Raw genomic sequence first — 16790 nt, forward strand, 5'->3', positions numbered from 1 at the left:
AACGTTAGTCATGCTGCTGACTCAGCAGCTATGGGTGAGTGCGAACAAGTGAACACCCGAAAATGTTCAATGCAATATGTTGTAGGGGGTCCCTACTCCATCTCTGTATCAGGTAAGGGGCCCATGGCCTGAAAAATGTTAAATACTAGCTAGCTTGATCTAGAGCTTACATGTATTTTTTAATCAAGTTCCTATCACAGACTTTACATTATTTGTAACAAATAACTTTCTTCTGTCTGATGATCACTGTTTTCTTCTGATGCAGAGTATTCTTCTATAAATGTAAAGTATTAGAGTAGGGTACAACCTATCTTCTAATTAAAAACTGAATAATTAACTGAAATTCAAGGGGTAAATTAGAATTTCACTCACAAGAGACAGATTAAGAAAAGAATTGTTACAATTTACACACAAGATTTGGTGCAAATCCGTCCACCTGTTCAAAAGTTATCGCTCAAACAAAAAGTCGGTCATCTTGAAAGTCGGCCATCTTGAAAGCGTTGGCCTCCAAAATTTAATCAGTTCAGGTACCTATTATAGAGTCTTGGCACACATGATTTGGTGCAAATCCATCCACCCGTTCAAAAGTTATCGCGCAAACAAAAATCTGTGACGGCCGGCCGGACGGATGGACAGATGGACGGACGCACGGACTCACGTACGGCCAGACAACTGGAGAAGAGTATGCCTCCGGCCCGGCACCTTCGCCAGGCAGAGGCATACAAATAAGACCTGAGATTTCTTGGCTTGGACCGATGGTGAGGTGGAACTGTTACTGAAAGTACCATAGACAACAAGGTCAGCGACCTGTGATTCATTATCCATGTTGGATCAACCCTTAGCATTCAAGGCTGATGTCAGAAAAGGTCATGATGGGAGCTTTGTGACAGTTTATCAGGGAGGGACACATCCTAACCAATAAAATCCAGACAGGAAGCAAACATGAGTATCTGCCTCATCATCTCATGTGTCTGACTGTGTAGACTTCAAGACAATCCTGTAGCTTTCAATTTAAAAAAAGGTCAGCAGCATTTCCAAAAGTCTCTTGTTAATTTTTAACAAGGGAGGATGACCCAATGGTTAGGGTTAGGATTCTGTTAACCCTAACCTTGTTTTGTTATAGAGGTGGCTGGATGTGGGGATGGGTTTTAGCAGCACATATGCTACTGAATGATCATAGGAATATCTTAGGAATACACCATGCAGCAGTGTCTATGATCCTCTCACTCCTCTGTGACCATACATGACTACTTGTCACTTTGATCATGAAGGTGACACTGTTCTATAGAGAATATTTCATTCCATTATCTATAACTGCTTATCCTTTGAAGGGCTGACATTGGATGAGAGGCAGGGTTCATCACAGGGCTGATGTATAGAGACAAGCATCCATTCCTGCTCATAGCTACGGGTAATTGAGAGTCACTAATTAAACTAACATGCACGTCTGTGGGCAGAAGTTGGAGGACACCCAGAGAAAACCCATGCAGACATGAACATGCAAGTTCCACACAGAACAGTCCCAGTCCCAGCCGAGGGTTTTAGAATCCAGAACTGTCTTGCTGTAAAGCAACAGTGCTAACTACTGCACCTCCGTGCCGCCCTAGAGTAGAGTATTGGCTACAAAATGATATGGATTGAGCATTTATAATGTATAGGTTAGAAAATGTTGTAGACTGAACTGACTGAAAGAAAAAGTGCAAATCCAGTCATGGAAATCTGGATTTACCAATAGACAATTACACAGGCTACTGATATTTCAGAACCATGGTCAGGGCCACAGATTCTGACTTCAGAGCTTTTTCTGGCATGACCCCCTTCAGAAGCCGGAAAAAGTTCAAACCCTCACACCCCCAATTATTATCAGTTATTTACAATAATTAGTGAAGTGATGGATAAAAAAAGGATTGAAGTTGAATTCATTTCAAATAAATGCTATATAGACAACTTTATTTTGAAAAATCCCGTTGCCTATGACAACCTCTAGCAAATACCATGACCTGGCTGATTGAGAATCATCACCGACTACCAAATACTTTGACATGAATATTTATCAATATTGCAACAAAGTTGTAGGGATGACTTATGGTACTATGGTAAAAAATACTCACAAAATGAGACTTTTGATAAATAACCACCAATAATGTAAATATACTGATTAAGTGGGTACACGGAAATAATAAAAAATAAGATCACTATACTGTAATCCAGCCTTTAAAACCAAGAAAAGACAACACTTCTTCTCTCACTTATGCCATATCACGATATCTGGGCTGATGTCAAGCCTCAAATCGTGATATTTATATAATATTGACAAATTGCCCAGTCTTACATCAACTATTATACTGAACAAAAGATATAATTCTGAAAGATTTATTTGCTCAGTCTTGGTTGGAGAATAGTATCTCATTGGGGTTATGTGAGGTAGTGGGAGAAAAGTAAAACCTTCTTCTGTACAAACATCCATTTGCAGGCAGGCAGCACCCTCCACAGGAGGCGTCCCTTTGCCTCCCTCTGGCGGCCGCTTCACTTCACAGCGGCAAAAAAAAAAAAAAAAAAAAACCCGAAAGCAAACACACCGGGAAAAGCCCTGATCAGAACACCTCTGTGTTTGACAAAGGCACATATTTGAAAGAACCTGCTGATATTTACACTGGCAGGAGAAAATGAGGGGCACTCCTTCACCCGCACCACCACCATCACCATCCCTCCCTCCACCTCCAACCCAACCCAATCCATAGGACAATCACTCCACACTCACTCAAGGACGCACCACCCCAATACACACACTTTGAGGGAGAGAGACACACACAGAGAGAGAGAGAGAGAGAGAGAGAGAGCGAGAGAGAGAGAGAGGGAGAGATGCAGGTATTAACTGGAGGTGGGGAGGAGAGCGCAGTCGCTTCTGGCCATCGGGACACCAGTAAACCAGGAGGGGATGTGTTGTTGTGCTGGTGGCTTTCTTTCTTCTTCTTCTTCTTCTTCTTGCTCTCCCCATGAGAACTCGCCTCTTCTTCTTCCAAACGGAGACGCAGGTGTAGCCTCCTCATCCTCCCCAGTTTTCCATGCGCCGCGCCTCCTCTCCTTTCAAGTCGTCAGAGGAGGATTTTTACGCGCCGGAGTGCGAAGAATAACATCATGTCAAATGAAATGTGGCGCGTCTCTTTTGTGCGCCGTCTGTTAGCGCCGTTGTGAGTGTGATGCCAGGTCTGCAGCCGGCACAGATGACTTGAACCGGGCGGCAGAGCAGAGGCGGTTGCAACTACAGCACTTGTTCCTTAAAGAGAAGACTTATTAATAACCATGGCTGACCAGGTAAGGCGATTTTCCACCTCCATTAAAGCCAAGCTCATGCGCTCTGCACAATAGCCACCAGGTAGACTACACACACACACACACACACACACACACACACACACACACACACACACACACACCCTCTGATTTGCATCCTGGAGATCTAATCATTGTTTTTGTGCAGCACACTTTGGTTTCTCCCTGTCATACACTCTGTGTGGGAATTCAGTTCAGAATTTGGAGCATTTTTTTTGCATCTTCATGATTTTTAAAATATTATTACAGACTTCCAGTGCATCTGTGCTACTCAGCAGTGACTTTATAGTAACCTCATTGTGCTTGGTAGTATTTGTACTCTCCCTATAATGGATTTCCTGTCAGAGTTGTAAGCTGGTTCAAGGATTTGTTGAGATGTTGGTGCAGTAGGGGACAGTGGGGTATCTTGTCTCCCTTACCTCACAGTCACTCATTTTCCAAATGAAATTATACATTCATGTGCACAAATGTATAATCTTTATATTTTTACTTCTCACTTGAATGTATGGTTAAATAATAAAACATAGCATAGGGTGGGCATTTGGTACAACTTGCCCCATCAGGGCATCACTATGCAGGGTAAATTGTCATACTATATTTTTCAACAAAGAACAACATATATAAAAGTAGGGACTTAATGCAGTGACTTTTGCATTCTGAGTCTGATTTGTTTCAACAGATGTTTAGAATATTACTCATATTTTCCATCTTTATGAAAAAAATAATTCTGTGCTATACTATAAGGTCATATGGTATTTTATACTATCTATACTGCACTTCACTACACAGTTCACCTCATTTCCCATATTTAATTAAATAATAAATGCTTGTGCACAGCTATCTAATATTTAGATATTTACATCTCACTTTAATATAGAGTTATAAATGGTATTTAAGGACTGTGCATTTTATGACAAGTTGCCCTATCACAAGTTTTCATATGATGCAGGGTAAATTGTCACTTTATTTTTAGCAAATAAGTTTAGTTAAGAGTCTGTCTTGGATATTATTAAAATTTTCCATGTTTACCTGCTTCACTGACCTTAGCATTGTTGGTCTGTCGTCGATAGCTATTTTGTGGCCACAAACGTATTATAACAATTTAATTACTACTTGTAAAACTGTTTGAAGCAGTATAGTCTATGAACACTGACACTGTTATTTACATGTTGCATAGCAGCCACCACCTTTAGCAGCTGCCTCTGCAGGGCTGCAGCTGTAAAACGCATATTGGAGCAAATGATCACATGTGATGATTTGCCCCGAAAACACTGAGACAACTTGCCCCAGAGTGACATGCGTGCTATTGCTAGATATATCACAAGCTAGCTTTAGTACAGGACTTTTGTTTTGGGATGAAAATAAATCTCCTCTCTCCCCTCTTCAGTGCAAAAACAATACACTTGAACATACTGTCTTATGTTTATTTTTTTTAAAGTGCCCTTTGGTGTTGGAGGTATAACCAGTGTGACAACATACCCGTGTGACAAGATGCCACACTTCCCCCTACTTTGTAATGTACTAGCCAAGGTTACAGTTCTTGAAGCTGATCAATGCTTCGATCTGTGTCTGTCTTGGCTGACCGTCTTATTCCTCATATCCTCACAGATTATTTCATCGATCCTCTAAATTGAATCATAATGAGCAGTAAACAGGAGAGATGTCTTGGAAGAATCAGAAGTGCTGCAGACATAACCAGGCTGCAGCTGATAAAGAAGATGCAGCAGTCAGTGTAATTGGACTGTGACCACACCAGAGTAAAAACATTGCCTGTAGTATTAATTTTGTATTGTGCACTGTTGTTTTGCCCTAGTTTCTCGACAGCCTGGCGAGAGAAGGAGATTAACCCCTGACACACTGGCTCAGCCCACGGTCACAGTTTCCTGTCTCTGCATGTAGAGCTCCCCTGAGCGCTGCTCTAAGTCCATGCTTAATTGATTAGCTCGTTCAATTAACCTAATTGAGCTACCTGAGTGAACCGGCGTGAATGATGTATGGGTGAGTGAGTGAGTGAGTCTGTGTGTGTGTGGGTGTGTGTGTGTGTGTGTGTGTGTGTGTGTGTAAGCAGCTACACAAGTGTGTCACAATCAGCCACACCTCAACTGCATGTATGAGAAAGATTTTATAACACTATACCATCATATAAAGTCATTACACTACATTACACGATATTTTACTATAATATATTAAACACTACACTGCATTATATATAACAGTACATCACATGACAGACATAACAGGATACTGTACTATGCTGTATGTTCTACACTTCACTACTCTAAACAGTTGAATTCTACACTACATTACACTACTATATTAAAATCCACAATAATATATTACAAAAAAACTACACTGTGCTTATGCAACAGTTAGTTCCAACCAATTTATTTATTTATTTATTTATTTAACCAGGCAAGTCCCTTTTTCAAGGAAGACTTGGCCAAGATAGTCAGCAGCAAAATTTTGTCAGTAAAGTAATTTGATTGGATCAGATGCATTCCATGAGTGCTGAAATAGAGTATGACAGCGCTGGGACTTTTAACTACATATATCACTTTGCTTTACATGTGTTCTAATAACCATTACATTAACGTTCCAATGACTAACAGGTAGAGACAGGACAAGAAGGAGGTGTCTTGAACAGTAATGGTACGGGGCTTATTACTGCGTGAGACCTCATGAAATGACAGATTACACGGAGTAGGATAACAACACAGCAGTTTTAATGGATTTTTACATATTTATCAGGCTGACATGCATACATGTTCATTTGCATAAATATATACGCTGTGTTGACAGAGTCAAATAAATGAGTAAATAAACTCAGATACTAACATGTATCAAAGCATTTATGCCTATGACAGAATCACAGTGTGTCACAGCACCAAATCACAATGCAGTGTGTTGCATTACACAATACCATTGTCTACAGAACTATACTTCATGACACTATAGTACTCGACTGTACAATATATTCACAACACTACACTATGCTATATATTACCGACTATAAACTACACAGCTGTTTATAATACACTGCACTACACTACATAGTGCAGCACTACACTATATTACACTAAACTATAGTGTACTACTATAACCCTACACATGATACTATATACTATAGAATATAATATACAGAACATCACGTACAACATTAAACTATTATACTGCATTATACTACATTATGTTATACTATACTGTGCTACAGAGCTGAAACAATCAATAGTTTAATCGATAACTGATTGACCATTAAAATAATCGCTAACTATTTTGATAATCAATTAATCGTTTTAATTTTAAGGTAACAAAAACAAAACAATTCTTAGTTACAGGTGAGTATACATTGATTAAAACATACTTGTGGACATTATATTTAAATTTCTCATATAATCTTCCATTAAATGTTACCACGTTGAACGGATGCCATGATAACAAAGAAAAACAAAGTTACCACTTCATTAAGTACACCTATAGCATATCATACCTAATGCATAGTCTGTCCAGTCAAACAATTTAATACAATCCAACACAAAAGCCCTGAGTTAACTTTGTGAAGCTTCTAATCTTAGCTTTTGTTGTCACTGTGTCAGAGAGGTGTTGATTCATCTTATTGTAATTTGTGAGACTTTCCTCTCTCCTTTTCTCCTGAATTGATTGCATTTTATTCTAATGTGTTCATGTTCTCATGTCAGTTCCTTTTAATTAAGCAGCACCAGTACTGTACTTAGCTTTTTCCATGGGCAGACACTGTGCTACAGATGCCCAGGGGTGCGGCTGGAGCTCGATTAATTGCTGTATTAATATTAATGAGGGTCTTCTCTGGCTGACCTGCTGCGGCTGCAAACACACACACATGCACACTATTATGCAAATGCACACACATACTTTTTTCCAGCCAACTATTGCTAACTATTGTTCTGGAGGAAACCGCTGACAGCTTTCTTTCCCTGTCTTAAATAACGAGGGATGGAGATCAAGACTTTATGTTTCTGACCTAGTTTAGTGTGAATTCATGCTGAAGTCACTATGCTCACGCTGTACTGTATAGAGCCACCTGACCGCACTTATGCTCCTATTACACACAGCTGCAGCCTCTTTTCCTCTGTCCCTCCCTTGTCTTTCTTTCTCCATACACCCCCCCTCCTCTTTCTCTCGTCTTCTCCGTTCTGTCTTTGTGTCCTTATCAACCTGTTGTCTTTTAGCATCCCCCTCACCCACCACCAAGCACCGTCTCCCTCCTCTCTGAGGTTTCCCTTTGCCACACTCTGCGTCTTCATCAGCATCTTTCTCTCACACTGCCACTTATCTGTCTCACCTCCACTGTTATCACCTCCCTCCTCTTTACACACATCGGCACACACAGCGGAAACACCCCTCCCCCATTCCTCAGTGACAACATTTACCAGAATAGACGGTGTTGCAGGTAGATATGTAGCCAGACCTCTTGGACTATTTTAAACTATTGTACACAGTGAAGCTAAATGTGCTCCTTTCTAGAATTACACACAACTTCTTTTTGTTTTCTGTCTTGATTTCATTCCAGTATAGTATGTTCCTCACCACGGCTGCCCCCCTCCGCCGAGGAAGCACACCCCTGCCTGTCAAACATCAGCTGCGGAGGGAAGAGGCCGTATCCGAAGACTGCGATTGGATCCCGGGCTTGGAGGAGCCCGCCACGTTGCCTATCAGTGACACAGCGGTGCCTCAGGATGAGTCCTTCAGCCAATCAGCGGCCGCCCAATCCTCTTACCACAGCCACGGCGGGGCGTTGAGGATAGTGCTGCTGGGACAGAATGGCGTGGGCAAGTCGTCGCTAGCCTTATCTCTGGCCGGCCAGTCGGACAGATCCCTCTCTATAGACTCTGAGACACAAGCATGTGGTAAAGACCTGGATGGGGATTGGTGGTGTGTGTTTTTTGTGTTTTTTGTGTGGTCACAATTCCTTGCTGAGAGCTTAGATGAGAAGATTGATATTGCTCAGATATGCTACAAATGTAGCTGGAGCTAGCAAATGGTAAGCTTAGCATAGCATAAAAATTGGCAAAGGGAGAAACAACTAGCATGGCCATGTCCAAAAATAACAAAAACATCTACCTACTACTACAAATAACACTGTTAAGTTTGTTCTCTAAATATGTAGGCCTAGCTAATGACAGCTACTGCATAGATTAGCTTAGCATTAAGACTGGAAACAGGGGGAAACAGCTAGCTAGAGTTAACACAATTTTCCTACCAGCACCTACCAGTTTAAAACTGTAAAAACATTGTTTTACAGAGGGGGTTATGTTCAGGACCGGCTAGCTATTTCCCTCCATTTCGTCTTTATGCTAATCTAAGCTAATGGCTACTCACTTTAACTACATATTTGCCATACATAACAGCAGTATTGGTATTTGTGACCTCTTTTCTGTTGGGGAACATTATGACTTTTTGTGGGCGGAGCCCAGATGGAGGAAAAATACTTCCCTAAACCTGTTGGCTAATACAACCAAGCAGGCACTCACTCTCCAAGTCCGTGAGTGTGGCAGACCTGAATACACTCATTTATTGACTAAACCACTTTTCTACAATTGCCATAGCACTTATGCAGTACGACAATTCAGCAGATTCTTCTGTGTTTTGTTTCTGGCCATACAAGTAGCTAAATGTGCTAAAAGAGTTGGTGTTACGAGAGCAATCCCCTAATAGCTAGCTAGCTATCCCCTTGATACCCAATTACTGATTAGGTGGGTGACAAACCTTTAGAAACATAACCTTATCTACAACAGACATTACTATTAAATCTTAAATCTGATATATATTGTGCGCAACACACAAGTATTTTTGATTATCGCCTCACTCCAATTGTCTACACTAGTGTCGGCACTAAAGGGGGTCTATTGCTGGGTAGATTTTTTGTGTTTCTTGTGGACGGGGCCATTCTAGATGGTTTCACCTTTTTCCAGACTTTATGCTAAGCTAGGCTAACCATCTGCTTGCTGTATCCTCATATTCAACGAAGAGACATGAGAATGGTATCAATTTCTCCTTTAACTCTCGTAAACAAAGTGAATAACAGTATTTTCCTGTCTGAGTTTATTTTCTTTTATCGTTTTCTGCTTATGCATCTGTCAGTCAGTAGGTCTGTATGTCATACAGCTCACTGCAACACAGAGGATAATCAGCTCAGGTCCTCGACCCTCCAACCAGCCGATCAATAACTCAGTGTCACTAAGAGTGACTACTCTCCCTCATGCATGACGTTGACTTGCCCCTGACTCACGCCATACAGTATTCATTACTGCCCATGTAGTACACTCGGATTCATGCATCATAAATGTGCAGAAAAAGCACTTTCGTCCAAGGAGCCTGTACACCATGATTCCATGATGATGCTCTCATCCTTATCTGGATTTTTAGAAAAGATTCTACGAGCTACATGTCAAAAATGCAAAGTATAAAGTAGTGCTAATCAACACCTATTTGATTGCACTTGATTTGATAGTTTTGAACAGATGCTCTAGCACCATATTAGCTCTGTGAGAAGGATCACACCTCACCAGTCAATACGTGCCCTCATCAAGTAATTACTGGTAAAAGACAGCGCTGATTAACACCAAGAGATCTGGTGTCTTCGTACCTCAAAATAGATGTCATTCGTCATTGTAGGCAAGTTGTTTTGGGTTAATGTGTATTCTAAACGCTGCCATGCAATTATAGATAGTGTGTCTTCCAGAGCTACCGCGATACAGTTACAACACAGTACTACTAAAAAATAATACACAATATAGGGTTTATGGTCAAACATTTTTAATTTTCACTTTTTTGCTTTATAACTATGGGTTTTATTTTTAATTTACATGTAGAACACAGCTTTTTGAAACATTTTTTATTATTGCCATCAAATCCCACAAAAAGACTGCAACCAGCGGAGAAATGATCCCATTCGCAAGTATTGTATATTTAGTAAAAGCCTGATATATCTCATTCCTCCCTCTCCTTCCTGTGCATAGATCTTCTTAATCATGGTATCAGAGTTTATTTATTGTATTTTTACAATACAGAATTGTAGAATGAAATGTATTTTATAGCCCCTTAATGCCACATAGACATAGAACATACAGTACATACAAATATCTAAATTATAATAGAAGAAAATAATACAGTTATACATATATATCAATACATGTATACACCCAGAGAGTATGTACAGTATGGGCAATGTCAGTGTAAGATTGCATTTCATTTATTTATAGTGGAGTGTGGAGGATGGAGGTGAACTTAATCCACCCTTCCTAAGTCCCGGCCCTTTTTGCTCTGTAGTCCAATGACAGTTGAGCAAGCTTGGTTTTCAGCCCGCTTTCACCTTTTCCTGTTTCCTATGCTTAGATATGCTATGTGTGAGGCTTGTCTGTGTTGAAAAGAAGACCAAATTTTGAAAATGGTTAAAAGATGTTGCTGTGGGTCCTGTATATTCAAGATAGCCAATTTTAGCTACTTTCTACTTAACTAGCTAGATAATCAACATTAATTATTAGCTAGCATTTTGATCTGACAGGGAAAGGAGAAAGTTGGCAGGTTTCAAGGTTGCTCAACTGTCAGCTGTGCAAACTGGTTGTGCACTGGATGACATTTCCTATCATTATGACACTGACACAATTTTGAGTCAATCCCACACACACCGTCGTGCTGCCATAAAAAACAGATACCCCAGCAAATGTATATCAATCCTCTGCTGGAAATAGTCCCCAACAAATACACCATTTACTCTTGTTTGAGTAACCTCTGCTAAAAACTACAGTGCCCAGCTGTTTTAGGAAATGACTGAGTATTTTTGAGTTGTACAAATATTTATCTGTGCCCCCCTTTTTTAAAGATTTTCACAGGCTTTCTGCTTGAGTGCCAAAGATAGGGTAGGGAAGTCATGAAGCACTGAAAAGCATTTATCGTTTGTTTTTTCTTTTCATGGGATTAGTTGCTAATAATAAAAATAAAGAATATCAGCAGGCTTAGTCTTTAAATTGAGGTTTAAAAATGGATAAGAATATCCTCAAAAGATAAAGAATAGGATACTGGTTGCGAGTTGGTTCCAAACATGACAGCTGGCCACATAACCCTATTTAAGCATCTTCAAGACACTGATTTAAGCTTTCTGGAGTGGGTCAAGAACATTTTTAGGACCTAGATACACAACACTTTCAGCAGCAGTTAACAACACAGACATATCACTTCAGTTAACTCCACAATACTGTGACATTTTTGTATTGCAATATGTAGTGCAACAGCAGTGTCAGCAGTGTGAGGTGTGGTGTGATTTTTCATTACATTTTTCATTTCATTACAAAGCTGCTGCTGCTGCTGCTGTGTGTGACCTGGGTATTTGCTTGCAGGTGAGGGCTACGAGTGCACGGTGACGGTGGACGACGAGGACAGCAAACTCATAATATTCGACAACTGGAAACAGGTGAGTTACCGCCCGTCGGCTACACTCGTGTCACTGTCTCATCTATCTCATGCGGCTCAGACCCACTCTCTTGTCTTTCCGTGCTCCGGTGACCTCTTGCTCTCTAAGCCGCCTTTAACTTCTTTTGCTTTTGAGATTCTTTGCCTCTACTTTAGAGATGGAAAAAGCAATTTGTTCAATTTCTGTGATGGGCAAATTATCTGTGAGTACTCGAGTGTAAAGAGTGTGTTCCTACTTTTGCTTTTATGTGTGTGTGTGCTTCACTGTACAGGAAGTCCAGCAGGAGCAGCTGTGCTCACTGTATTTTGAGCTTTTTGAAGTTCTCTCATTTGGAAAAGCGGAAATCACTCTCTTGTTAACCTCACTTGTTTCAATTCAAATCCACAGTTATCGGGAACATTTTGGCAAGGGATAAAATTGCTGCGGCTATGCATCATCAACCTTTGGAGCTGAACAGTGCGACTGAGTTAATACCACCCCGTGGCGATGATTTCTGGATGATTTCTGAGCAGGACAAACTTGAGATGCAGCAGGCAGCGGCAGTGAGCAATAACAGCTTGTCAAAAGCTCCTTGTGACACGAAGAACATTATGCAAAATCAAAAAGCATGCAGTCATTAATGACTTATTAATAATGTGTTGGAGCTGGGGAGTAGTCAGATTAGTTTGTTGGGTGAATCATCCCTGATGCATCTTATTCTTGATGTCCACTCGGCCTTCAGGGGCTCTCCCCTTAAGGTTAAATTATTCACTCAGCTGCGTTCAGTTCTGGGGAACTCCACTGAAGGCTTGATCGTTTCTTCTTTCTCACTCCCAGTTTTGTTGTCCTTTCTTCCCGCAGCTGTTATCATCTCCCAGATCTCCCTGTCCATTCACTCTGTTTGCGCTTGCATGCTCGCCTCTCACCACTGGCCCTTTTCTGCCATGCTAAAATCTCGCTGAGAGTTAATTACATTTGTTATTCTGTGCGTGTTAATACAAGGCAGGGCATTAAGGCTGAAGCAACAGACGCAGGCCAGCGGGAAGCTTGGAATAACTCCAGGACCGTCAGCAGCGGGGGGAGGCAGAGAGGACTGGACAGCATCCCAAATCATGCGCCGATTCATGCTCATGTTTTTCATGCCTTTATTTGTGGTAATGCCCACAGATAAAGGACACATAGAGATACAAAGTTAGACACACAGAAATCACGTGGGGAGACAAATGTTGTCCAGCTGCCTAATACGTGTTTGGTATTGAGCTGGCACACTAACCACCAGTCCCAGGAGGCAGGGCTTCTGGCCTTGTAGAGAGCTGCAAGTGTTCTCCATGGGGCACCCCAACCTACACCCAAGTTACCATAGCAACATACAAAGACACACACATACATACACTCTCACGTACGCACACATGCAGGGCTGACTAAATCACTCACTCACGCATAAGATCATGCTAGAACAGTCAGCATTCGTCGCTTGTTGGCTGCGGGGCTTCATGCGCTCTGTGGCCATCCCCATCAGCGCCTCATCATTCCCTCGCTGCAATACAAACTGCCAAAAAAGATGAAAAACTGTTATATTCACATTCAGTGATTGTTCCTTCAAGTGCTTTCTTGGCTTGACTCACAGCTGATTGACACATGAAGGTCCAGCCGGAGCTGTAATTTTCCTAACTGCAGCACAAGGAGCAGTGCACAACAAACTGCAGGTAGAGCTTAGTGTAAGTACAGACAGATGTGAATAGAATTCAGCAAGAATATAAACACACTTTTGTTTTTGCCCCAAAAAGTTTTTAAACTTTTTTGTGCACTCAAAGAATTTATTTCTCTCTAGTCTCCTTTGCCAAGAGAACCCAATCCCCCTGACAGGTGTAGTATATGGCAATGGTACTCAACCTAGAGGTCAGGAACGCAAATGGGTTGCAAGATCATTTTTGGGGGTCGCCAGATGATTGTGGACACTGAAACAAAGTAATATATTGTTGCAAACAGCACAGAATGAGAGTCAGGAAGCAGTTCTCAGTAACGCTAGTTCATTAAAGACATTCAACATAAGGGACAAACACTGAAAAAAAAGGTAAAATACAAATGGAACAGCCACCTCGGGATTGATTAAAATGATAAACCAGCACATAAATGACAATAACCAACATAAATCACCATATTCTGAACAGACACAGCCACAAGAAAAAGTAATAGTGGCATTTTATAATTTAAAATAACAAACTTCTCAGCAAGCATGATGGGAAATAAGGGCTGTATTTTAAACCGAGGAATGTTTTACATCGCCATATCAGTCATGTAATTAACCTTGGAAAAGATGTTTATGAGAGTCATAGCAGTTTACGTCCCGTCTGACTTTGCTAGCTTTCATGTGTTATACAGTAAGGGTGTAGGTAGGTGGGGGGATTTGCAGACCTGATAATTCTCAGGGGTCACATCTCCAAAAGGTTGAGAACCTTTGGCATATAGAGACGCTAATTAAACAGCGTCATTATTGCTTTGGACTAGTCACAATAAAGGTCCCTCTAAAATGTGCAGTTTGACTAAATTATTTTCCCAGGAAGGCAAAGTTGTAACCCATTCTTTCCTGCCTCTGTGAAAAAAGGGCTACAGATAACCAAAATTTGGTGCTGTAGCCCTGCATGACATAGCTTGGGGCTGTGACAGTATGAATTTTTTCTTGCCGCGGTGAGAAAGCAACATATATCCACCGTGATGATGATGATACTGTCATAAGCGTGGCATACCTCCTTTAAGGAGTTAGGCAGTGAGTAAGTGTGTGCAGCATGCAAATGAAGAAGATCGAGGGGCAGATTGCCACTGCTGCTCATAGTGGAGCAGTGAGTTGTCAGTCTGGCAGTAAATGTACAGTTCAGGTTGCAGTGAGTCAGGCAATAAACACTGCAGCTCCTCAAGACCAAGTTAAAAAAAAAGGACAGGCTTATGTTAAGCTAATGCTGGCGTTGTACCTTTACAACATCGTATGATTTTCAGAAGCTTTGTAATCCTGCCTTGAAATGCAGCATCTTTTTTGGATACATGGTAAAATAAATCCATTATAATAAATGCAACACCTAATGTATTCTGTAGTTATTATATTGTTTTTCTATGTTAAAAGAGTTGCTATTATTGTTAACATGTTGTAGGCTGCCCAGTGGCTTTTGGTTGAGTCTGTCAACCAGTCAGAGGCTGTGCTCTGACTTGTGTGTGACAGCGCTGATTCATAGGCGTGTTAATGGATCGATGCATTGATCTCAACACGAGGATGACCCTTCAAAATAAAATTTGCGGTGATGACAGTAATGAGCTCAACCCTGTGATGTGGTAGACATCACATCACCGCGGTATTGCAGTTATGTGGTTGTCGCCACAGCCACAGAAATAGCCGTAGTTCAGTGCCTAATAAATGTTTTTCAAGATGAAGCTCCATATTTTAGAGTGGCTTTTTATTGTGACCAGTCCAATTCACACCTGTGCGATAATCACGCTGTTTGATCAGCATCTCTTCATACCTCTTGTCAGGTGGATGGATTATCTTGGCAAAGCAGAAGTTCTCACTAACATAGATTTGTTAGTTGAACAATTTTGCAAACAGAATGTGAGAGAAATAAACCTTTATTGCTCACAGAAGAAAAATCCTACATTTTTTATTTCAACATTTATATTTTGAGTGTACATTGTGCCGACAGATGCGCGTGTGTATATGCACAGGCTGCATCGGCGTGGTCAAATGTGTAAAACATACATATGCACAGAAGGCTGAGAGTCTGCTCAGCCAGACGCTGGGACGTTGTGACTGTTGTTGAAGTCATGGGGTTGGATGGTTTAAATAAGTCATCCATGTGCCCAAAATAGAAACACTGGCACACTTGGCCTTGACCTAGCCCGCCCATGCTGTCCTTTGCCTTTAGACTGACATTGGTTGTGTAATCTATCTGTTGAACAGCAATCTGGGCTCTGTACATAGGGAACCAAGCGGGAGATTGAGGTCACTGTGGACCAGAGGGCCCTTTCACCCTTTTCTCTAATGTCTGTCTCAGTGTCCGTGCCTGTGTCCAAATTCATTTTGAGCTCTGAGATTCCATTATTATTTGATAGTTTGAAATTAAAATATTTATTAAAGACAACCAAAAGTTGCAGCCTGAGGCCTGGAAAAATGTAGGCCAGTGATGTATATGTGTGTATTTATCAGCGTGCAGTGAGGAGAATGTGCTGCTGCCCCGCAGGACAGGATCGTTTATTATGTTAAAGCAAATTAGAGAGAAAATGTCCAGGATGTAATTTGGAAGAAGATAATTGCTGCTTGACCACATTCTTTTGCTCGATTAGGAGGGAAGAAAAACATCGTTCCACCATCCAGTTCTTGGAACACTGACAGATATTGCCGTTGCGTTCAGGGAGTTCCTTCCCTGGACATTTTTCTCTTTCCTGTTTTTCTGCTCTGCAGCTTTATGAGAGTCGTTCTGCCCTATTTACGGTTTCTCATTTCTTGCCCTAATCCATATAAGCTATTGTACTTTAACAGTTTGTTTGTTTTAGTGTCCACTGGGAGTCACTACTCAATTTAGTCGTGTAGAAAACTCTGTGTGAAACAAAATCAAGAATAGGAAAACGAAAGTTGGAGTCTCAACTGTTGCATTGTATTTAATGGATAAATACTGACTGTAAAAATGAATTAATGAAAATTTGTGGATTGCAGATAACAGCTTCTAAATCTGAAAAGTCAGAATGCTTTGCTTTTCTTGAAAAAAATAAGACTTGTCCACTTTGTTTGAATAGACATAATCAATGTTAGAATTTTTTCTGATAAACTACTTACATTATCCCGAATGTTTCCAATGACATTCAAACCCAGAGAAATCTGTCAAGGTGATGGTGCGGTTGCTGCTAGCCATTGTTAGCTAGTTGCTAGTTGCTATAAACTAAAAACACAGACTTTGTTGGATACGTCAGACACTGAGTAAGGAATTCGGCAAACAGGACTAAATGTAACATGAATAAGACTTAATTATATACCTCGTCCATGAATATG

General features: G+C 40.8%; 1 protein-coding gene across 1 annotated transcript in view; it reads left to right on the plus strand.

Annotated features, from left to right (window-relative positions):
- Positions 1-2834: 2834 nt before the first annotated feature.
- The window catches only part of rem2 (RAS (RAD and GEM)-like GTP binding 2), a 42946-nt gene continuing 28990 nt past the window's right edge, over positions 2835-16790 (plus strand). The window contains exons 1-3 of the mRNA XM_084732321.1: positions 2835-3315; positions 7880-8216; positions 11706-11779. Of these exons, the coding sequence (XP_084588447.1) occupies positions 3304-3315; positions 7880-8216; positions 11706-11779 (423 nt within the window). The 5' untranslated portion in view covers positions 2835-3303. The remainder of the gene's footprint in view (positions 3316-7879; positions 8217-11705; positions 11780-16790) is intronic.

Source organism: Lutjanus erythropterus, chromosome 12 (assembly GCF_056507025.1).
Source record: "Lutjanus erythropterus isolate fLutEry1 chromosome 12, fLutEry1.hap2, whole genome shotgun sequence".
Classification (NCBI taxonomy): Eukaryota; Metazoa; Chordata; class Actinopteri; order Lutjaniformes; family Lutjanidae; genus Lutjanus; species Lutjanus erythropterus.